The 23,601-nt window shown below is 35.0% G+C and overlaps 1 protein-coding gene across 2 annotated transcripts; it reads right to left on the reverse strand.

The window, feature by feature from the left end:
- Window positions 1-507: 507 nt before the first annotated feature.
- larp (La related protein) lies at window positions 508-23,448 on the reverse strand. 2 transcript variants are annotated; one of them, XM_065351421.1, is made up of 20 exons: window positions 22,290-23,448; window positions 14,466-14,593; window positions 14,233-14,295; window positions 10,149-10,566; window positions 9,983-10,066; window positions 9,661-9,902; window positions 7,574-7,725; window positions 7,286-7,475; window positions 6,684-7,203; window positions 6,343-6,512; window positions 6,045-6,265; window positions 5,728-5,947; window positions 5,444-5,641; window positions 5,149-5,363; window positions 4,733-4,887; window positions 4,502-4,646; window positions 4,301-4,410; window positions 4,077-4,210; window positions 2,003-2,213; window positions 508-1,360 (listed from the first exon to the last, which is right to left on the reverse strand). In XM_065351421.1, the coding sequence occupies exons 1-20, from the start codon at window positions 22,897-22,899 to the stop codon at window positions 1,278-1,280; spliced, it is 4,269 nt and encodes a 1,422-aa protein (XP_065207493.1). In that variant the 5' UTR covers window positions 22,900-23,448; the 3' UTR covers window positions 508-1,277. The 2 variants fall into 2 exon arrangements, with proteins under 2 accessions (XP_065207493.1, XP_065207495.1); XM_065351423.1 differs by having other exon boundaries at window positions 7,574-7,716; window positions 22,290-23,447.
- Window positions 23,449-23,601: the final 153 nt, after the last annotated feature.

Consider the following 23,601-nt stretch of genomic DNA (forward strand, 5'->3'; position numbering starts at 1 on the left):
AATGGCACCTTTTTTCAGTATGCGAATATAAATAAAATGGAAATTTGCCATTTTTGTATCATCACCCTACTCGAGGGATTCTCGCTCAAATCCACATAAAAACATTCGTCTCCATTCGCAATATCATAATAACATATACGTATATAAATAATCTAATATTTATAAACTCGATTAATCGCGTAAGCGAAAAAGAAAAAAAAACAAGAAACACGAATAAGGAATAGAAAAAGAAATCCCATGACCCCGAAAAGAAGAAAAAGAGCTTATCGTCTAAAAAAAAAATGATGATTAAACTATGTACAAACAGACAATTGATAATTTTATACAAACATTTCTCCTTCTTGCAGAAATAAAAAAAATTGAAGAAATTCTATCACGACTAGACACTAACGATGTTAAAAAAGGTCTTCAACACACGCTTTCGATTTGAAAAAAAAACATTACATTAATAAATATCCGTCTACATAAAACTATGTACTGTATACGCAGGGTATTCTTAAAACACTATTTTACCCTGTTTAGTCAAAATAAAAAAATTACAATTCGATATTTCCTTCTGCGCTGACAAATAAAAAAAAAGCGCCCGAAAAATACTAAGTATCTAGAAATTTGTAACGTGTATTTTTCTCTAAGAAAAAAATTACATCGTTTCGATAAAAACAAAGGGGGGGATACACGTTTAAAATTAGAAAGTTTTCGGAATACGCATGTAAATGATATCAACGAAAACGAGAAAATTTTTCCGCTATAAATCTGAATCGATTATAAAATCCATCTCGATACGATTGGTAAAGAAATTTAGCATGGCCGAGCTTAAATTTTATGCGAGTTATAACGCTGATAAAAAATAGAAAAAATTTACACATAATACGAGAACGCGTCCATTTACTAAACGTTTTCACGTCCAATGATGTCAATTAAAAACCAAAAATTTTCGGTTGTTTTCGCCAATAGTTGATAAGTCTTAAACAATACAAGAAAATTAAATAAAATAAATATTCATCTTATAAACGAAAACAAATAAAAATCATCAAAGTCACTTCCATTTTGTTAACATTCCAAAAAAGAAAAAAAAATCTTGCAACGATAAAATAATTCGAAAACTTCGTCATGCCATAGATTGTCTTTTTTTTTTTTTTTTTTTTTTTAGATCATATTCTCGCGGTAGTCGCGTTATTTCGGAAAATTGCAACGTGTAAAACTTTATGCATAATTGATGAACATAGCGAATTCGAATTTCTTGACGTGTTACATAAATCGAACGTGTTTTGTAATCGTCAAATTTCCGTCATCTTGGGTTTTTCGAGATCGAAATTTACGTGTAGGTTTTTACTCGTCGAATTCTTGATCGATGGTTTAGCTGTGAACAGAACAAAGTACGTTTAATTATATTATTTTCCGACATATCTACATATCAAAGAAAGCATCCGAGTAGTTCTGATGCTTCGATTCACAATCGAGCCATCTTTAAAATATCATCTTCAAATAATGTTATGTATTCACCTCGAACGATTCTCAACGTTTAAAGACACTAACAAAACTCAACAGTACAGAACTTGTGCAATCATGCATAAATGATTTCTATTTCAATTTTGATTTCAGTTTGAAGGTTTATCCACCTCAGATCTCTTCCCTTCTGATTTTGGGTTCCCGAATTTCACAAAAATCGACCATACAACGGAGAGAAACGATCAAATTTTGAAAATCCAAAGAATTTCTGATGATACAAGGTTTGATGAAGGTTCACACGAGACCGTCTTTCGAAAATAGTAACAAGACATCTCAACTGAACTGAGGTTTCATCATCTTGGATTTTTGCGTTAACAAGCAGCAATTTACAAGAAAAACAAAAATTCAAGGTGTACATAAAAATTGAACATGACCGAACACAATCCCTGAAATTTAAAGCCTAACAGTGTATTCTTCAGTTGAGAGAAAAATTCAAAAAAATTGCAACTTGAAAACCTAAAATTCAAAACAATTTTTCAATTCGTAAGCTTACTTCTCGTTCCATTAGGTAAAGTGGAACTCAATTCGATGCTCATCGAATCAGCACGTTTTCTGTTATCACTTTGCACAGACGTCGGAACCGAACCGACAGAGAACTGTCTTCTTCTGGGGTTACGTTCCCAACTCGAACTTTCCGATACACTGCGATTACGTTGGAATCTCTTTTGTCTGCCAATATTATGTCTCATTTGATCTTCGATCGGCTATAAACAAAACAGCAAACGAATTCAAATTAATCATCGGTCTAAAACCATACGTACAAAAATCAGTAACACATCAACACGTGTAATACGCAACAGAGAATAAATTGTCCCTTGGTCTACTTCAAACCCCATTCATGTCATGAAACGGTGTTAGCGAACCCGAGCATTATATTATAGCACTCTTTCGTCTCGTACTCAATCATAAAGTAGATTGATACGTTTCCGGTATTCGTGCAAGAAACATATCTATAGGTAAGCTTTTCTCCTTAATCCTTAAACGTGAACTCACCAGTAACACATCAACATGTATAATATGCAACACAGAATAAATTGTCGCTTGGTCTACTTCAAACCCCATTCATGTCATGAAACGGTGTTAGCGAACCCGAGCATTATATTATAGCACTCTTTCGTCTCGTACTCAATCACAAAGTAGATTGATACGTTTCCGGTATATTCGTGCAATAACCCTATCTGTAAGGTTTTCTCCTTAATCCTTAAACGTAAACTCACCAGTAACACTACTACGCATAAACAACAACACACAATATCTTCGACACATATCAATTCGTGCACGGTACATCTTCGATAGCATCGTTATTTTCAATAACCACGATTTTATCTTCTCGAATTTCATCAAAAAACGAATCTTCTACTAAAACATGTTGGCCAATTTCATCTTCCGCTATCATCCCATCGTCCGACGTGTCGTCGAGGAAACGATCGCTAATTTGAACTTCGCTCGTTTCAACATCTACCTCTTCGGCCCTTTCGACAATACAATACGATCTCGTGACACGTTTCACCGATGCTAAAGATATACCGCATGCTTCGGCGGTCAGACGTTGAGCTTGATTGAAATTCAATCTACGCGGACGCGCCGCGAGCTTTTTAAAAAACGAGTATACGTTAAAAACGATACTTTTCTTCTGAAGTATCAAGTTCTGTTTATCGGTGCTGGTTCTCTTGATACATTCGTTCAATATAACTTTAGAACTTCGTTTATTCTTGGGTAGTTGCTTGTCTTCTGAGGCGTTCGATAATCTTTTCACCGGTTTCTTTTTCGTCTGAGTTGATGATTTAGTGGCATTTGTATCGTTTCCGCCTTCGCTGCATAAAATGGGGATTCCACGTTGAAATTTTGCTACGACTACGTTCGAAGACATGGTATGGTTATTTATAGCGATACTTCGATCGGAAACTGTTTCACGATGATGTTATATTCGTAAAACGAACACGGAAATTGATACGTTACGGTTAGTTTGCCAACACGAGTGCGATAACGAACGTGATGCCGAAGCCGAAATCGATCAACTATTTCGGTATTTCAAGTTACACCTAGTTTTACTCCAACGCGCAAAATTTAATACAAGAATGACTATCATTTGCAATAAACGTAATATTAATATAGAAGCAGCGAACGAATAAAAATAATTAAAATTTTCAACTCTACCCGGAGAACAAAAAAAAAATATTTTCGATTCGATAAGACAAACAAAAATAAACGAGGTAACTTGACGAGGAAAGTAGAAGTAGAGGAAGGAAATCATGAACGGTCCGATCTATCGCGACGCTCTCTATGCAGGAAATCACGTACTATATTTACAACGCATGCGCACAGCTCATTTTTGCGCACATGTGCAACTTTCACAGACAAAATCAGCGTTTTTTTTGAGCCCATTGACATTGACAAACAGCAAAGAAAATTGAGTAATACCGCATCAATAAACTACTATTGTCTATCATATTGAAAAAAATTACTTCCAGAACCATAAAAATACGAATTCGACGAGTTCAAGTCGGTTTCATATTTTAACACGTTACACTAGCGACAAAATAAAAACGATATCATTCGAAACTCACTTCTAAAGCACGAAAATCTTCGATATCCTTGAATTTTGATAAATAAGTTTTCAATTTTGGATCCACTTGTAAAGTACCGCTATGCTTGTAATACTTTAAAAATGCCCAGAATTTTTCCAAAGCATATAATTGTCCTGAAAACAAACGAAAACCCCCGAATTGTAATAAACGAAGTAAAATAATGAGCCGGCTCGTAGTCGTAGCGCAGTTCACCAGAAACTTACCGTTTTCGTAATCCCTCATCGTTTCGATCTGGAAGTCAAGATACAAATCTGGTCGGAATTTCTTTTCCAATCCATAACTGAAGTATCGACAAAGACATTCAAATCCGTATCTAAAACAAAACGAACATATTCCAATTCAAAATCTCAACGTTAACAGAACGCTTCGAAGTTGAAAATACCACATCGTTGAGGGGTTCTTACCGATAACCGTGTTTAGCATCTTCGACAGCCAAAGCTCGAAATTCATCGTACATTTTTCGATTGAAATTATCACGTAAGAAGAACGACCAGAAACGGAACAACGTGTTCATTTCTTGCGTCTGACCGATTCCTAATCTCGCTCGTTCTGCAAACGTACGTAAAATTAACGATTTTAGACAATTGAAAACTCAAAAAACCGATACAGATTTCGAATCATTTGTCGTAACAAACCTTTCAAGCATTTCGAATGCCATTTATGGTAAGCAGTTTGCGTGAAATTATTCTCCTTTAATAAAGCGTGGGACGGATGTTGGAAATTTGGTAATGATTGAGGGGTACTTCCGTAAATAACAGATCCTTCTGTAGGACTAGTGCCTGCATTGCTTCTGTATAACGTAGAAAATGACATTAATAATACAACTACGACGATCAACAAATACACTAACATTGTAATCGGATAATCGTGTACGCGACGCATGACTTTTCAACGTCTATAGACGCCGAAAATTTCAAGCATATGTCGCACGGTTTTACTATCGCACAATCTCTACACCTAAAGATTTATTACAAAAAAATCGATAGGCTCTAGCATGTGCACTAAAATTAACCCAAAACGAAAGCCGAATCAATGTCATCTCAGAACTCACCCAGTGGAATACGTCCTAGGTCTATGCTCTCTGTAGTCCATGATCCAGCCGACATGGTGTTCCGTTGGTTGATTGTGACTGTAATAAATTTTATAACTATTTTCACGAACTTGCGATAGTCGTTCGCTGGTAACTCCGTAGAAACGAGCGGCGTTACGTCGCCTGTCTCGTTTTTGTCTGCTAAATGTGCGAGACTGTACGACCGAATCGGTGGTCTGCAAAATCATCAACGATATATTCATCGATTTGATTACTCAAACTAGTCTATTGGTTGAATTATCCAACAAATACCAACCGGTTTTTGAGCAGATGTCTCTTCCTTTGGAGATTTACTATCTTCCTCCATTTCGAACACTTCGTCGTAGCCGGATGATACACCAGGAGGTGGCGGTGGAACTTCGGGATTACTTGCTCTCGGCATAGGAGGCGTCATTTTCTCGAAATCTTTTTGACTAATCACGTTTACGGTACGGTAATTACTCGGCGAGGATACCTACGAAAGTAACAAGCATAATCGTCAGACATTTTTCTGCAAATAATTCCACCAAAATCAACAACTAGTATGCCCTGCTATTTTACCCATTGCTGTTGGGACCATAAATTTTCTTCGTAAATCTGTAATCCCAAGTCGATGGCTTGTTCCAAATCTTGACTAATTTTCACGCGCGTTTGCCAGTCTCCGGTACGATCGTAACCGTCGTGCTTTAGGCGATTCGGATGCGACGCCTGCGTCACTATTAACAACTTGTTGATTTCGTTATCGCTCAATTCGTCGTAGTCTGAATCTTCGCCTTCAGACCTGCTCGCGTACAGAGTTACACACACACAAATGAGCAAAATTAATGAACATCATAGCGATCGCGTTTGCAACACGAACACGAAATCAAGTTGCTAACCATTCGGTAAACGTGTTATGCCTTCCGGACGGTACGTCCATGTCTTCGTCGAATTGGAAATACAGCTCTTCCTTTTGCGGTACCGATGACGACGGCTTAATGGTGGTTGCCGAAGTCGTAGTGGAAGTCGTCGTCACATTCGTATCCGAAGATATGGTAATACAAGTTGAATCGTAGCTGCTGCCTCTTCTGTCGCGCGTCAATTTCGATCGTCTTTTAACCTGCAAAAAGGATAAATGGAACTCGTTAATCATCCGATTAATCCTCCATCCAGAAAGTTGACAAAACGTGCACATACCTCTTGCCAACGTTCATCGTCGCTAGCTTTTTTATCACTGGTTTCTTTACCGTTGGTCGAATTACTTCTAACGGTATCACTAAAATTACCGGAATCATTTTTCGATTCATCTTCAGTCTTAAGTTCTTCTTCAGTACCGGTTTCGCTATCGTGATTATTCATCTCTACACCTGCGCAAAAAAAAATCATTTGTTACAAATCAATAAAATTGATAAAACAAACGCTCAACCATTTCTTCAATCACCTAATCCTCTTCCACCTCCCCACAACCTACTTTTTTTCTCTCCCAACTCAATTCAACCTCAATGACAATCCAAAAAATCAAAATAAACCATAATCACCTAGATCGGGAAAATCTCCATTTTTCTCATCCATCTCGACGGCAGAAGCAGCACCAACGCCAGTTTGTTTACCACTATCGTCGACCTTCAACTTATCTTCGATGGCTTCGACGCATTCGTCGATATCGTCATCATTCTCGACCGATGACTTCTTCTTCTCTTCCAAACCATTGATCACCGGTATGAATTCCGGCACGTTCGGGTTAAGATTCTCCGAAAACGTGCTGACATGTTCGTCGACGGCCGCGTTGTTCGCCTCTTGTTCGTCAATAGCGTCGTCTTGCAAGTCACCGTAGAACGCCGTCTCATCGGTCGTCGGATGCGAGTACATACGGAAACTCCTCGGCATCGGTGGTGGAGGTATAGCTTGTAAAGGCGCCGTCGCCGGAGCGATCGCAGTCGTAATCACCGGTGGTCCTAGCGGATGAACTGTGAATGGGGCAACGGTAGCGGCGATAGCTGTTGGAGTTGGTACAGCGTCTGGAACCGGCCATTTTGTCGGGTCTTTTTTCGTACGCACCTGGAAATTTGCATCAAAGCGATACATTAGCAGCTGAATTCCAAGTGTGTAAAACAACACAGCCGAGTTGAACGATACGTACTTTGAATCCATCGACTAATTCTAAATGCTCGGATTGCTTGATAGCACATATCACAAGGTTCAAATCGTTGGTCAGTGATCGAACTCGGTGAAATGAGGCTATCAACGTTACTGGTATGAAACCTTCGGAATCCATTTTACGCCTTAAAAATAAGTCTTTCACTAGGTTCTCCTCGCTGAAGTAATATTCTCTGCGAATCAAAAGAATAACAACAACACCAACAATGATCAAACCAGCTATCTTTTTCACCTCGAATCTGCAGCGCTCTTGCTCGAATTTAATACTCACATTTGTTTTTTCACATATTCGATAACCGTAGCTTCGTGCAAATTGCCGTATGTATTAGCCGGAGTATAATAATAAGGCCCCATAAATGGTAATATCAGATCTCCCGACATAATTCCTGTACCACTCAACAATGCAGGATTAATCTGTTCGGTCAACAAAAACAAAACACCATCTTCAATAGATACATCTAGCAATACGTAGGTATTTCTTAAAAGATAAACAACAGGTCAATATCAAAAGATTCTCAACTCGAATATTCAACGAAAACACTACAGTTACACTATCATCTCAATCGTATCGAATCTTTCCACTCGATTAATCTGATTACACATTTTTTTAGCAATTAATTTGGACGGAAATTTATAAAATTCAACCGTTGGAGTTATCTCGACAAGAAAAATTTACTTCTGATTTCACATAAGAACTTGAAAAAAATTGAAAAATGACCATCAACGCGATCGTCGGGTCGAGGCGTAACCGTGGCCTATATTCTCAATTACCTACACAACAATCAATTCGTCTCTCCATATAAAATTACAATATTACCGGATTATCGCTACATACGTCTACTCTACATACATCACTTATTACATGATTTCTAAAAACTAATCGCGTATTCCTTCGTTGGGTATAAAGGTACACACTATATACATATTTTTTTACCTAAGTAATCGTATACTAGTAATTATACATACCAACCTCCATAAGAAAAAACGATACTACAATTTTATCTATCCATCAAAACCAAAATTACAAATAATGAAAAATGGAGAAAAACAAAAAGGTAAACCACTCAAATAATACTAAATTCAGACATCTGAGAGTCGGTGGCCGAATATTTCTCGAAAAAACAAGAAGATTCAAATTTGATTATTGTCATCGATCAACGTCGGCGCGGTGAAGAGGAGCTTCAAAGATCTTTCGCAAATTCAAAAGTGCTTGTTTCATTAATTCGGGATGCTGAGGAATGAGATGGAGGCATCTAACAATATTCGTAAAGTCAGGAAACTTTGTTCTAAAAAAATCCAAAAATTATTGTACTTAATGTGGATTTTGATCGATATTTTACTATTTTTTTGTAATTACCCTTTCCCTTTTTTTCTCCTTCTCATCGTTGATTTAAAAAAAAATTGACGAATTTTTGTAAGGATTTTTTAAATTTTTTGAATGAAATTGGAAAAATTGCGCATTTTGAAGCGAATCGTTCCACAAATGAAGTCGATCCTCCGATTTCGGTCACATTTCCAACTTCTTAAAGTAATAATATGGCTTATGAATTAGTTATAATTTTGAAATTTTCTCTACCTACTTGTCAAACAAAATTAGTAAAAATGATAAAAAATGAAAAAAAATTTTATTCAAGGTGCAAAAAAATCTCTTTCATTATTCCTTTTGCTGATCATCAAACTCTGATTATAAAATTGTTAAAAATAATGGTTCTGTCAAAATTAAAAACAAGTAATAAAAATTTTCCATACGAATCGAATAAAAAAACTTTCAAGGAAACTCGTAATGAAACTAACACAAAAATCGCCAAATTCTACATGAAACATCTGAAGGGCGAAATTGAAAGCTGCTTACGAAGGTAGGTACATGATACCTTAAAAGTGAAATTTTGTACGAAAACCACCACATGAACAAGCATGTTTGTGTTACAATATTCAGAATTGGTTAACTTCAACTTCGCAAAAATAAAATGACAATCGCGTAAAAAAAAGTTTGACAAATTTTCGACCACTTCGAGAGCAATTTTTTTAGGGTTTAACTTGAAAATTCGCAAAAAAATTCAGACAGTAGAATTGGGCAAACAGCTGTTTTTCCCAAACATAATATTTTTCACATCTGCAATACCCACGTAATCGTTGAAAAAAAATTAAGTAGTAAATATGAACACGAAACTAGAAAAGAAACTCGAAGATAACAAAACAACACTCTCAAGTGAGAAATCCTTCAATCGAACGGTTAGTTGGAAAAATCATTCTCTGACATTCTTTTCTCTTTCAAACTCAATGAAGAGTATACGAAAAAATAAAAAATATACCAAGCACCTCCTTACAGGTCTCATCTGCTGAGCAACTTCAACTTACCGGGCAAGTTAGGTAATCGGCGGGATAATCTTGGTACTCGTCGTGTTTAAGGGAGGTAAGGTCCCCGTCTTTAAGGACTTTCTTAACATTGGTAATTCTACTCGTACGAGAAGTGAAAGCGTTTTTGATCGCCGAACGACTATATCGGGTACCACCTCTTAAGCCTTTGAAACTGGTGTTATCATTATGCGGTTGTAAAATATTATCGTCAGTCTTTCGATTCTTAATGGGAGCTCCATTTCCTACAAAAAATACGACAAATTACACACATCATCCAAAAATCCTTCCAATACTACATAATATGAGTAATATTCGCACATACCAGACTTCGATCTCGAACTGAATCTATGTCTGTCTCTCGAAAAATGCGTATCGATTTCCAATCGTTTCCATTTATGTTTTGGAACTGCGAAAAAAAATCACATACACATCAGTATCATAAAAAAAAATCATCGAGTTCTTTACAAATTTACGCTTCTCTTTTTTACCTTTTTTCTGACGTTCGGTCGACGAAGTCGCTGACGAAGAATGACTAGACGGGTGTTCGGCCGATGAACCATTTTTATCCTCATCTTTACTGGCCTCATCTTGCGTTTTGGCACTCCTCTTATTGCTACCTTTACGTTTCATTTTATTACTCAGACCGATCGAGTTGCCATTTTCTTCGCTGCAGCCGCTAACGCTGTCGTCGTCTTGATTGTCTTGACACTGGGCAGTGGAGCCTTTACGATTCTCCTTATTGGCAGGCGAACGATGTCGATAGGAAGATCCCGAAACTACGGAAGACGAACGAGACGAATGCTCAAAGTCTTTATCTTTTGAGCGCGAATTCATCCCCAGTGATTTGTCCAATTTACAAGCGTTGCCGTTCAGCAATCCGAAATGGTCTCCGTTTAAAGCTCGTCTCTGCGTCAAACAAACAACACAAAAAGAATTTTAAAAATGGTCAGAAAACAACATCGAGGTGTGAGGCGGAAAATATTTATCAACGCGTCGCGTAGCGTCGTTCGTTCGTTCTACTTGGAACACGTTTACGATTGAAAATAATATTATTACCCTCTTTTTTTTTTTTGATCCACACTCTAGCATGCGGTGTGCTCTCGTCGCGCTACATGGTATATTTAGTTTGGTTATGTATTGCAAACAGCAACGACTACTACAACGACAACGGCGACATCGACGTCAAAATACATGTACGTAAGTATACGTAGGTACGTAAATAAATACGCGCACCATGCGACAGGGTTGTACAGAACGCAAAAACAAAACTGTGTTACAAACGGGTGTCAAAAAAACAACGCATTTGAAACACTCGTTCCCACATAATCAGAAGTCGTCATCGCTACATACGATTTCAATCATTATTGATATCGGAACGATTTTACAGGGTATCTCATCTACAGGAATTTGTTGCCCGAAAATCGCTACCTTTTCACTACCTTTCAAGATACCCCCCCCCTCCAGATCGATTTTTTCCTTTTTTTTGCAAGGTGTTTAAAACAAAATTTCAAAATGAAAAAAATCAAGACTTTTTAGCAGGACGTTTTTTAAACACTTGGGATTTTTCAAGAGGGAGAGAGGGTGGGCGAGGCAAAATATTTTACATTCAAATTTTTCGCTTTTCTAATGTCTTTAAACATCCTAAGATTTTTTTTCAAGCAAACGGATGTCGAGAACATAACTTTATTACTTTAGGTAATTTTTCATTTTATTTTTACCTGTAAGGTTCTTTGCTAAATGTAACGAAATTAGGCGAAAAAAAAACTTTCTACAACACAACCAATTGTTAGAAATATACAAAAACTTAATGCAAAATTTAAACAATTTTTGTGAAAAAAATCCCAATTTTTCGAAATAAAACGGCAAGTTTTAAACTACGAGTAAATAAGTAAGATAAAAATTATGTTTTTTTGGGCGATGAGTTACATACAAGAAGTTTATTATTTTGTTTCAAAATTTTAAGATTCGAATGATGATTTTTTTTGAAAAATTTGAAATTGAAAAAAAGCAAACGAGCGCAAAAGCTCTCAAAAATGAGTATTTCGAGAGGCATAAAAACGACGTTTTCTTGTGTAATAAACGAAGAAGTTTAGTATTTTTGCTTCAAAATTGTAAAATTTAAATCATGCTTTAAAAAAAAAAGTTCAAGCTTGAAAACAACGCGAACACTTCAAAAGAGTCAGATTTTCAAGAGTCGTTTCTATTGTTTACAAAATGGGTAAATCCTCTCAAAATATCACCTCTTTTTGGTGTTTTTTTTTTTTTTGAAAAATAATTAATTTTTTCATTTTTTTTACATAATTTTCAGACACTTTTCATCTCAAGCTCCTCTCATCTCATCTTCCTACAAAAAATGAACAAGGTCAAAATTATCACAGAAAAAATTTAAAATCAACGCAAAATTAGAGTACTGTCCTGACTGTGACATTATAATAAAAAATTGCGAATTTGAACGTTTAAATTTGGAGAGAAAAAAGTGGAAATTTATTTAAGCCTGAATTTTTTCATGACAAAATTTTTCTACTTTCCGAGAGAATTAGCAAAAATGAAGCAGAAAAAATTCAAAAGGAAATAAATTGGAAAATGTAAATATTGATTCATAAAATCAAAAAACGTAGCACTTTAAGGAAATGTTGACAAAAGCAAGACCTTTTTGATACTTTCTTTAGAAAAACAAACTTCTTATAAATTGGACGGCGCAGACCATGTAATAGCACGTTACAAAGTCAATTTTCTTGGGGTGATGGAAATGTCGCTTGGGCGGATTTGACTGATTGGGGTTCAATTTTGGAAAAAGTTAGAACTTCAAAGAACAATTTAGAAAAATAACCGGACTTTTAAAAAGATGTTGCCAAAAATAGAACTTTCTTGACACTTCTGGAAAAAACAGGCCTTGATAATGTAGACAAAAAAGGACATTTTGAAAATTTTTGCAAAAAAAAATAATTTTAACAAAAACATATCAGGCTTTTTTAGTCAATGTTGACAAAAAACAAGACTTTTTGTAAAGTTTATGGTAAAAATAGGACTTTATAGAGAATTTTGGAAAAAAGCAAGAGTGACTCTTTTTTGGCAATTTTGACAAGAACAGCTTCTCTCGCCAGGACTTTTTTTTTGATAATTTCGGTAAAAATTAAATTTTTTGATAATTTTGCCGGAAAAAAGAACTTTTTTGACAATTTTGGCAAAAAGTCGGACTTTGCTTTTAGTTTCATCACATTTTTCCAACGGATTTATTCCAAGAAATGTAATCTTATTTTCGAAAATGACTACTAACAGAGGAAAAACTCTATTTCTGCTCAAGTATCCAAGCGAAGCGAGGACTGATTTTTGTAATTTTCTTTTTGCCGAACCGAAAACTTTAAATTCAAACTTGCGATTTGGAAAATGGAGAATTCTACTTCCTAAAGGAATTTTTTTTACAAAGGAGGGATATTATGAATTTAAATATTCAAATTTTTTTTTGGTAAAAAGGAAAGAAAACAGGACTTGCAGGACAGTTGGGACTCCCTGATTTAGCAAAATTTGACATTTTCAATTTTTATTCTTCACTTTCGATTAATGGTGGTTACATTTTTCAAAATTGAAAAATATCACTATGATGAAAATGAATGGAAAAAAATAAAAATTTTCCAATTTTACTGCTAAAAAAATATTTCATAATTTTAGAGGGAAAAAACACATTTTAAACAAATAATTCAAAAAATTTTGATCATGCAACGCGATCATTTTCTAGTTTCATTTTTCCTATTCAAAATACGTTTTAAACAGGTTCTATTTGTATCGAAAAGTAGAAAATTCTTTACAAGACAGAAAAACAAAAAAGCTATTGTTTTCTGAAAAAAGTTCTGTACAACCTCGTAGAACACAACCTGCCTTCCTGTACCTGCACACTGCACAGTACATACACATTTCCATCGTTGCAGTCGTTTCGCATATGCCAGATAATTACAAAAAAGTAAAGTCTCATTACTCATTGCTAAAGTATTACCAGATGTTTGCAAGTGTTTCATTCATCTCCTCCCTTCTTCTTTTATACTTTTATTTTCATGTCAAATATTCGCAAATGAATTCAGACAAATGAGTTTCTTTTTAGAATAATCTTATTTCGCGAAGCAGGGGGCGACGAAACAGATTCCGAACAGTACAAGTTCGTACATCCAAAAATTATATGTACTTAAAATATCTTGGAGCTTTCAAATTTCCTGCATCTCTATTGTGAAATCGAGTCTGATCAATGAAAATTTATTTACCTACCATCTTCCTCCTTCCCCACAATTTCGGATCCGCGATACCACCACAACGTTCTACATTCTAATACGATTGAAAGGTCGCATCTACTCGATCTTTCATCATCCGCACCGCGAATTGATTAAACGCGTAAATTAAATAGGTATACCAGAATCACCTCACCTAATTTTTCCCAACACTTATCGAATTTATCAACATTACTCGTATCAGCATGGTCGAATACGTTAATGATAACATACATCGTACCATCATTCGCAAACCCCTACCCCTCTTACTTTCTTACAAAATAATCGAACCATAAGTACACAGTTAAACACTTACTTCAATTTGATTAACTCCACTTCCTAACGATGGCCAGTTTTCAACATCAGTTAGGCCGTTTTCCTGCAACAAGCACAAAAGCCACCACGAGGGCAAAAAAAATTACCACCGTGACGTAAACAAACCGAGCGTAAAAATAATCAAACGCCCGAAGACCCTATAAGAAGAACACAGACACACATGTGACCAGACACGCGTCGAGCAAAGGTAGGTAGGTAGGTAGAGGTACTCACTTTTCTACTCAATTTACCCTTCACCTTATCAGCCGTCGTTACTGGAAGACCGTGAGTATTGGATGGTTTTTCGCTGATGGTTGGTGGTGGTGGTTCTGATTGACTAGCGACGATCTTTTTCGTAGTATCTACAAAACACAAACAAACGGACAAAATGAGCCAAAAAATTGGGTTATTTTTTTAAAACCGACAGATTACGATTAGCTGGTACATCGTATCGGCGGTAAGTCGTCTTATACGTGAGTAGTTTATCGAGTAAAAACAAAAAATATGCGATGTAAATTAGAATATGTACTAATAAAAGTATACGCGTCACTTGTACCGGCGTAGTAGTACGTATAAATCATCGTTAAAATAACGATAAGCGTTTTCTTATCTACGTACATGCGTAAGTACTACTTATTTCTTCGGCTTTAATTTTTAGCAGGAACCTAATAACACCGATAGCTCGTGTTATTCTTGAATTTTTGCAATAAAATAAAGAGAGAGAGAGAGAGAGAGAGAACGAAGACGAAGACTTATCGCAAAAAAAAGAAAAAGAAACCGTAGCTATGCGACATGCAGCACAATCGTGAAGCACGATGCACCAATACAGTTCTTTCGAACTTTCAAACTTATAACAACTTTGTATGCAAGAATCATACTGCTCGTTCCCAGGTCGGTAATTTCAAATCAATTTTCGTCGTTTTGACGTGAAAAGCTACGAGTACTTGTTCGGTCTCCTCTCCGTCTTACACATTTCCTGCAGTGCATCTGTATTGGGAATCGAAGCGGATCTTTGTGTGCTGTAAACGTACGTTTGTGTGCGTAAGTAAACAATCTCATTTGGTCCCAACCTGCGGAAGCGTTCCATAAGATTGCATGTAAATTTGCTACTTTTCAATTTCAATTTTTTCTGAAATTTTGTGTTAAAAAAGGCTCGTTTTTCAATATGATATGTTAGAAAGTCTGAATTTTCGTTTTAAATAAGTTTTTTATCAATAAGTGTCTTATTCATTGAGAAATTTGAACGACAAGCATACCATTTTTACATGGTTTCTTATGGGACTACTTTTTGTTTGGGACCAAATGAGATCGTGTAAACATGGTAAAAATGTGCTTTGACGTCATTGTGACGTCACGCTTCGATTCCCAATACCAATACAGGGTGTTTTACAAAACTCCCAGACAAAAAAATCATGACTTTTTCATGGCCTATTTCTCACATTTTTAATTTTTACCACATGAAAATACCCCCCTCCCCTCAAAATTGAATAACTTGTAACTGCGCGAAAAAACATTTTTATTTGTAAGCAAGTAAGGTATTTAATTTAGTTATTTCATTTTTCTAATTTTTTGAACAAATTTTTCTTTTTCATTTTATGGGCTTTTAAAAACATTTCTATATGTGTTTCGAGCAAAATTCATCACTTTTTACGACTTTTCATGACTTTCATGGCCGTTAGACACCCTGCCATACCATACATGATCGTAAAAAAACAAAACAATTACGTCGCAAAATTTACAAAAAAAATTCCTAATGAATTTCGAATCCTTGATTATTCAGCAACATGATCCGATCAGTTTCAAAATCTACTTCAAAAATGCTTTGAATCGGGAATTTATAATTTTTTTGGCATGACTGTATTTGTTATAAGATTTCTAGAACGAGATTTTGAAAAAATTGAAACAGAGGATAACTCACTGATGAGATAAATGAGTACTGGGTTCTCAAGAAATTCATAATAAGCGTTTCCAAAACAATTTACAAGTCTAGAACCAGTTGTCTGCGATTCCTCAAAAAATAACTTGCATTTTTTTATATCATCGCGAAGTTGAATAACCTTAATGTACACAACTAAGTACATACATGGTTGAAAAAATGTCACGAGAAGAAACTAATATCCTTCATCTTTAATTATTTTGCAATGAAACTGATAATTTTGAAGGCGTTTTCATCGTCAATTTTGAAAATGATAGACAACTGATTCGAAAATCAAGACTTCGTTTTCATGGTATCTACTCGTAACAAAATTTGTTGGAGAAAAAAATCACTACTTTTTTCACTACCTTTTTTCAAGCAAATTTTCAGAAAGCTCTCCACTAGACCCCCCCCCCCCCATTCCTCACAAACACAAAAAATTAACAAAGTCAAATTTTTCACACGAAAATTTAAAAAAAAATTGAAATTGGAAGAAAATTTGTAAGCAAAGTATTTTTAAATTGCAATAAAAGTTATTTAAAAAAAAAAACAATGACATTTTTTCACTACCTTTTCGACTAAATTCACTACTTTTTTTTACTACTTTCACTATTCATTTTTAAAATCACTACTTTTTCACTACTTTCACTACCTGATTTCAGAAATATTTTTCCAGTTGAGCCTAATCCAAAATATGCTATTATAAGTTCACATTAAAACATACCATTTTTATTGGCAATTTCACTTTGAATGATCCAGACCAGAATAAATCCGGCAACAGATAGTACATAACAAGGTCTCGATTTGAAAAAAAAATATTCAATTTCAAACATTATGTGCGTGACAGGTTTGTTATTCCCCCACCTTCGATTTCAATGATTTTAAAAATCTGTCGTAATCGACAAAAAAAATGGTCAGAAATGTACAATTTTGTGCAATAAATTTCATCGATCGAGATCACACTTCGGCAATATGCACCATCCGAAGAGAGGCAAAGGGTGCATTAAACCTCACGTTGGCTTTCTGAAACCAGCTGTACAGATGTGAAAAATTGAGTAGAACAAAATTTTCAAAATTATCAAAAAAATTGAAATCCATTTTCAACGTCACTTCTTGTAACAAATTACAAGCAAACGGTTTTGTATCACAACCACTTTCTGCAACTAGTTTTCATCAACATTTCAGAAAATCATTCAAATATATACCCTCTCCACTCCCCCTGCAAATTAGCTGACCCATTGTTTCAAAAAATCATAATTTTTTGTTACCTTTTTTCACTACATTTAGCCAAATTATCCATCTGCTCACAAAAATGACTCAAATTCAGTTCTGAAAAATCTTGAACCTCTCCCTTTTCTTACAAATTGAAATCCTGAACTTGAATGCACTGAAAAAAATTTTCAAATAAAAGGATGTAATAGTAATACCCTTTCAAATTCGAAAATTGGTACTTTGTTACGATAACATTTTTCAATTCGTTCACTCGAGTAATAAATATGGCTTAGAAGAGTCATTTGAATAATCCAAACATTTTCTCATTTTTGAATTAATAAATTTTTCAAAATTAGCAAATGCCCAATTCTGTGGTACAGATAAGTAACGTGCATTCAATTCACAAAATACAAACATCCACCGAAGGTGTTTTAGACTGGTTTGAAAACGTTTTTCAAATGCAATCTCAACACTGGCCGAAATCATCTCGCTATTAGCAACGATTCGAAACCTATTAGGGTGTTCTTCGGGTTTTTTCAACACACTGTACTGCTGCAGCATGAATTGTAAGAAAAGAAAGAACGAAAGAAAGAAGGAAAGAATGAAAGGAAAAAACTAGTTCAAGAAACCAAGACGGCGGCGGTGCGGCGAATCATCTCCCACTGAGTTGGTTTACACGGTGTAAAAAAAAAATATTGTCAATCTCACTGTCTGCGGCTGTAGCTGTAGCTGACGACTGAGACGACGACGAAGCAGTTGGTAAAGTATTATGCCAGAGAACAGAACATGGCATAAGGCTCGCGTATACTTGAAGAATAGAATCACAATAATACTGTATGCACATACAACCTAGATCAATTACTGAGAATAGATTCTGAAACCAGCGATGCGTCGAACAGACATCTCTGGCAAGTGGCGCACTGCACTCACGTCAGACTGATTCAAAAACAAATGACAGATAACAATTTTGTCTTATTCAAGTTTGAAACTTCCTATTTATGAAAACACAGTAGCTGTAAGTGTAACTATGTACACACAACACCATCACTACACATAAAAATATGTACCTATACATGTAATCTCTCCAATAAGTTCTTACATAGATTAGGGTTTCGATAATTTCGACCAATTTTTAATACACCCCCCCCCCCCCCCAAAGAAGAAAGAAAAAACTTCAATTATGCAATCAAGTTATTATAAGAGAAGTAAACTACTCTTTATTATCAAGTATTATTTACATTGAATACAAAATATCGTACGACCGAGAGAATTAAAACACGTTGTATTATGAAACAACGTTGCCAACTTTCGTTTCGACGACAAGTTTTTCTCCAATCAGAGTTGAAAATTTCAACTTTACTGCGAGAAAAAAACAAACAAACAGCCGAGAGCAAAATTTTTCCACTACAGAGAATAACACCACATTATACGACGTTATATCTGTTTTGTATTCGAGCCTATAATTTTTCAAAATGAATTTCTTTTCAGCTATAAAATTTGTCCCATGTGTTCTCAAAAAGTAAGAGAAAGAAAAACCGAAAACCAAATAAATGAAATAATGATGAATTTATCGATGATAGAGAGACTGAAATTCTTTGAAAGAACTCAGGAGTTCATCGAACTAGTAAGATCGATTCAGTATGTCGATAAATTAATGCATCCAGATCTATGAGCAACCGAAATATTAATTTTTTCCACCATCAACGAAAAAGTAAAAATTTTTGATTTCGAAAGACATTTTTCTTATGAATCTACATCATCTTGAGAAACGATGGATCATAGGAAGCTGAAATATCGTGAACGAAATCAGCCATCGTTGTTTCAATCCTATATTTCCCCTTCCCCTTCACCCCTTTTTAAAAAAAAAAATTCTTCACTCTATCGTATAAAAATTTTAAAATGTTTTCAAACATGTTTTTTTTTTTTTTGAAAACGATATTTTTATAATGAAGTTGAATACTTGATCAATTTTGCACAGCTTTATGGTTTTATACTCGTAATTAAACATTTTTCTGAGTTGGGAAGTTTTTTTCTCTTCATTTGATTGTGTTTTTTTCATCATGCCCAAATAATTTTAGACACCCTGTACCAAAAAAATTTCGATATTTTTGGGCTGAAATCATACTTCAATTTTCTAGAAAAAAGGGAGCTTCCCAGATCAAAATATCAAGAAAAACATTCCAATTTTCAATATCATAACACTTGATTCAAAGTATATACTTGAAACCGACGTACCATTATGGAGCTTATTCACCCCCCCCTCCAAAAATCTGATTTCAAAGATCGAACCAATTTCAAAAAATGACAAGTCAAGCCATCCCATCGCTTCAAAAGTAATTTCACCCGACCCCACCCTCCCCCATTCATAAATAATCACACACCAAAACATTCAAAAATTCAAATCACATAATAGGTTGGCAATAATTAATAAAACTTGGATCAAATTGCAAACAATCAAGTATCGTATACAGCCCTTTCCCCCTAAAAAATAATTAATTCTTCTGACCACAAAAATTCCAAAAAGTGAACGAAGTATCATTTCAGGTAATGCTAACTTCACACAACAAAACCTTTTTACTCTACAATGAATCTGATTCAAATTATTTCGATCTAACAAACGTAAAATGAAAGTACAAATAATCCAAAATTGCAAAATTGGGAAAAAATCTCTCGGTAATAACCCAAAAATGGGATCAGTTTTTCAAAAATGCTATCAGAATATTGTTCCAAGGCAGTCTTGAAATGATGTCGAAAGAATTAGTCACGGAAATAAGTTAAAAAAATTCAAATTCATGATATTATAAGTTAACTAGTTGAACAAAAATTTTACCAAAATCATAAATAAATTTTATAAAAATGTTCGAAAAATTGTACAAAAATATTTTTCAAAATCGAAAAAATATCTCTCGCATATTCGTCTAAAAAGTAGGTCAAATAGATTGTATTTCCAAAAATTTCTCAATTTTTTTCGGGAGGGAGGGAGAGGGGGGAGGGGGCCAAAGTCCTCTTCAAAGCACTCTCGAGAGGTAAAAATTTTTCAAGCTTCGTTTCAGTTTTCCTTTACAAATTAATTCTGATGTTTTGTATCATTTCCTCGAAACTGACCAGAGCCTTTCACTATCAAAAAAATTATCAATTCATTTCGCGAAAATTTTGTTCTTCGGAATGATTTTCGACGAAAAACACACCTAAAAACACCGGTCAGTCCGCCTTATCGTTATTATATTCAATATTCGAGCAACAAGTTGACAAAAAAATAGTACTTTCGGTCGTTGAGTCTTCCGAGAACGAGCAGTTTCTACACGTACGAACATTTTTTCGAACTATCTAATTTCTCGGTAGTACAGTTGGTAAAAATTTGGCCAAAAAAGATGTCGGTATATCAGCGAAAACGTCATAAATGAGAATGAAAAAAAGAGCACCATTAAGATATTAAGAGTGTAAGAGAGAGTAACGGTGTGGCAAAAAATTTCCAACGAGGTTCAAGGTTAAATTATAGCTAAACGATAACGAACATGTGGTTAAACCAGCACTTTACGAAACCATTTCCTTTAAATACTCATTTCCAACGTTAGAAAACAATATACTACATTCCACCTCGATGTAATTTTTTTTCTATCGAATAATCTTTCACTTTGTACGAAGACAGAAAATTTCAATCATGGGTTAATATTTTCGTTCCATGTCACACACACACTCGAAACCATTTCAAATACGTAGATCGAATAATATACTGTCTAAGTACATGCAACCTTGACGCGAATTTGTCCCTGATCTAGACACTGCGAATGTGGAATTCGTTTCCTTACATAATCTTTCCTCTTCTTCACTGTACTTTCAGGTCACTAAAACACGCAGATTTTTTTCACACATGTCTCATAATGCAACAAACACACACGGTAGTTTTAAGACTTCAGTACTTTAGTGTGTTTTCGCGATAAAAAGTGAAATTATTTCGCGCTAATGTAAAATTATCGATGCTCTTTTTCTCTCGTGATATGATAGCGAAGTACGTACGACTGTAAAACCGCATCGTATGGGACTAAAAAATTAACCGGGTGATTTTTTTTTTTTTTTTAAAATAAAAATAAATACGCATCAACGACGGTAGTATAATTACCGTAGACGATTAAATCGCCATCGCCAACATATTATATGTATTCATGGAAGGTCATCTCGAGAAAAATTACGCAGTTATTCAAAGGTTGGTGTTTGAAAACACAATTTTTTCGAATTTTTTGCCAGTTTTCTAGGCGTTATTTATAAATGAACGTGTTTCGTCGTCGTTTTGTAAACATAACGCGATACAGTTGATAAACAATCGCAAAAGTTGGACTCTTTTTTTTTTCTTTTTTACGAAGAGTTTTGAAATTCGAGTTTATTCACTGATGGTGTGACGATTCTCGGCCGATGTTTTGCAAAAATAATAACGATTCGGAGTGACTCGGGAGGCTGAAAAATTTTTATAATTGATTCACCGATATGGTTTCTGCGAACACATGTCATTATTTATGATAGGCAAGGAACTGAGTAAACAATCGGAAATGGTTACGTATTGGCAAATACAATATTATAGATGTACATTTGGAAGATCGATTCAAAATAGTTATGACTTTTCGCTTGTCAATATATATGTATAATACATATAAATGGTAGGTAACTTGCGACATTATTGATCCTCGTTATAGAGTAATTATCGAGGAACAAGTTTCGGTGTATTGTGAGCTAGTTAATGTTACGTACATGGATAGAATTCTACCAATACTTGATTGATATAGTATTGTACATATAACTCGATAATGCCAAGTAAACCAACACACTCGATAATACTACTTATGCAACGTACAAACGTAGACGATAATAATAATAAATTAACTCGTATAATGCAGAGAGAGATAGAGAAAAAAAAGGTAAAATGTAACATTTCTTACCATCGGGCGAATTTTCTTTTTCAGAACACGAAAAGGTATCTGCCTTGAGTACAGAATTTGCGTTTCTTTTTATAGTCCACGGGTTGACTTTAGGTACCGGTGCTTCGACGTATTTTACATCACAGCTCATTGTATTGATTACATCGCTTTTATCGTCGTTAAAAACGATAGGTTTTTCACGCTTTCTATCGCGTATTTTATCTTGTTTTATAGGACTATTTCGCGTTAAAATTATAGGATTAGGTTTAAAGGCTACTTCTTTCTTTTTACTTTTCGCGATTTTTTTCTTCCTTTTGGAACCGCTATAATCTATGAAGTCGTCTTCGGGATCGACATTTTGGTCGTTGGAATTTAAGAGATCAATGTCCGAAGATTTCTCTTCGAGGGTGTTTTGTGAATTGACGTTCTCCTTGTTTACGTTCTCGTTTTCTTTATTACTGTTATTGTCGTCGATCGGGGCCGGTTTGCTTTCCTCTTCTTTGATTGTGTTTTCTTGATCGTTGGAGATGGTCTTGGATTTGGCTGCGTTTGATACGGCGTTGGCGTATGAAAAAACGTTGTTCATTTTACTGCACGAGGCGGCACCGTTTTTCGATACTTCCGCTGCCATTATATGGGCAAGTGGAATCGTAGCGGCGGACGATTATAGAAACTGATCGAAACCGCGCAACGGACGAGTTAAAATTGAAATAAAAGTTAAAATTTGAAACACAACGAAGGTTTCGTGATGTCGACTTTTATCATGCCGCATTACGTTACAAGGGGATTAAATAGAAAAATGAAAAAAGGTCGTCGCTGTGAATAAAATGCATTGGACCTTGGTTAGACTTACAAACTAATGTTATCGGAATAAACACTTTTGCGCGATTAATAACGATTTAAAATACGAATTAAATAAAATATTTACGTTGTCACGTTTTGAAATCTACTATATTCAACGAGTGCCGGAACCGCTTTACTGACGAACCGGTTATTATTGAGGAATACTACGAGAACTGTCTAAATTTAACGTTGCACTTGTAATCCGGAGTGTTATTAATTAAAAATGTACTTTTTAGTACCGATTCAATAGTTAATTTTCGAAAAAACTTAAATTAAACGCAAAAACACTATAAACACCATGTGACAAACTTGAAGACATTATGTTCTGATTACGCGTATTTGCAATGTTGATATTGTGTGAATGTCAATTTGTCGAGTTTCCCTTGCAATGGTTCGAATTTCTCTTTGGATGCGATGAAAACACTTTTAGTTGAAATTCTATTCGACTTCGGATTTGTAACGGTGTCGATGAAACAAAGCGAAGAGTTGA

This window comes from Planococcus citri, chromosome 2 (assembly GCF_950023065.1).
Source record: "Planococcus citri chromosome 2, ihPlaCitr1.1, whole genome shotgun sequence".
In the NCBI taxonomy this organism is placed as follows: Eukaryota; Metazoa; Arthropoda; class Insecta; order Hemiptera; family Pseudococcidae; genus Planococcus; species Planococcus citri.

Excerpts from the sequence above, each read along its gene's own strand:
- larp (XM_065351421.1), bottom strand. The coding sequence starts at position 22,899 with ATGGCAGCGGAAGTATCGAAAAACGGTGCCGCCTCGTGCAGTAAAATG. Across the intron at positions 10,567-14,232 it reads GTGGAGTTAATCAAATTGAA|AGACGAGCTTTAAACGGAGA; the intron begins GTAAGTGTTTAA and ends TGTTTGACGCAG. Across the intron at positions 4,888-5,148 it reads CCTAGGACGTATTCCACTGG|AAGCAATGCAGGCACTAGTC; the intron begins GTGAGTTCTGAG and ends TACGTTATACAG.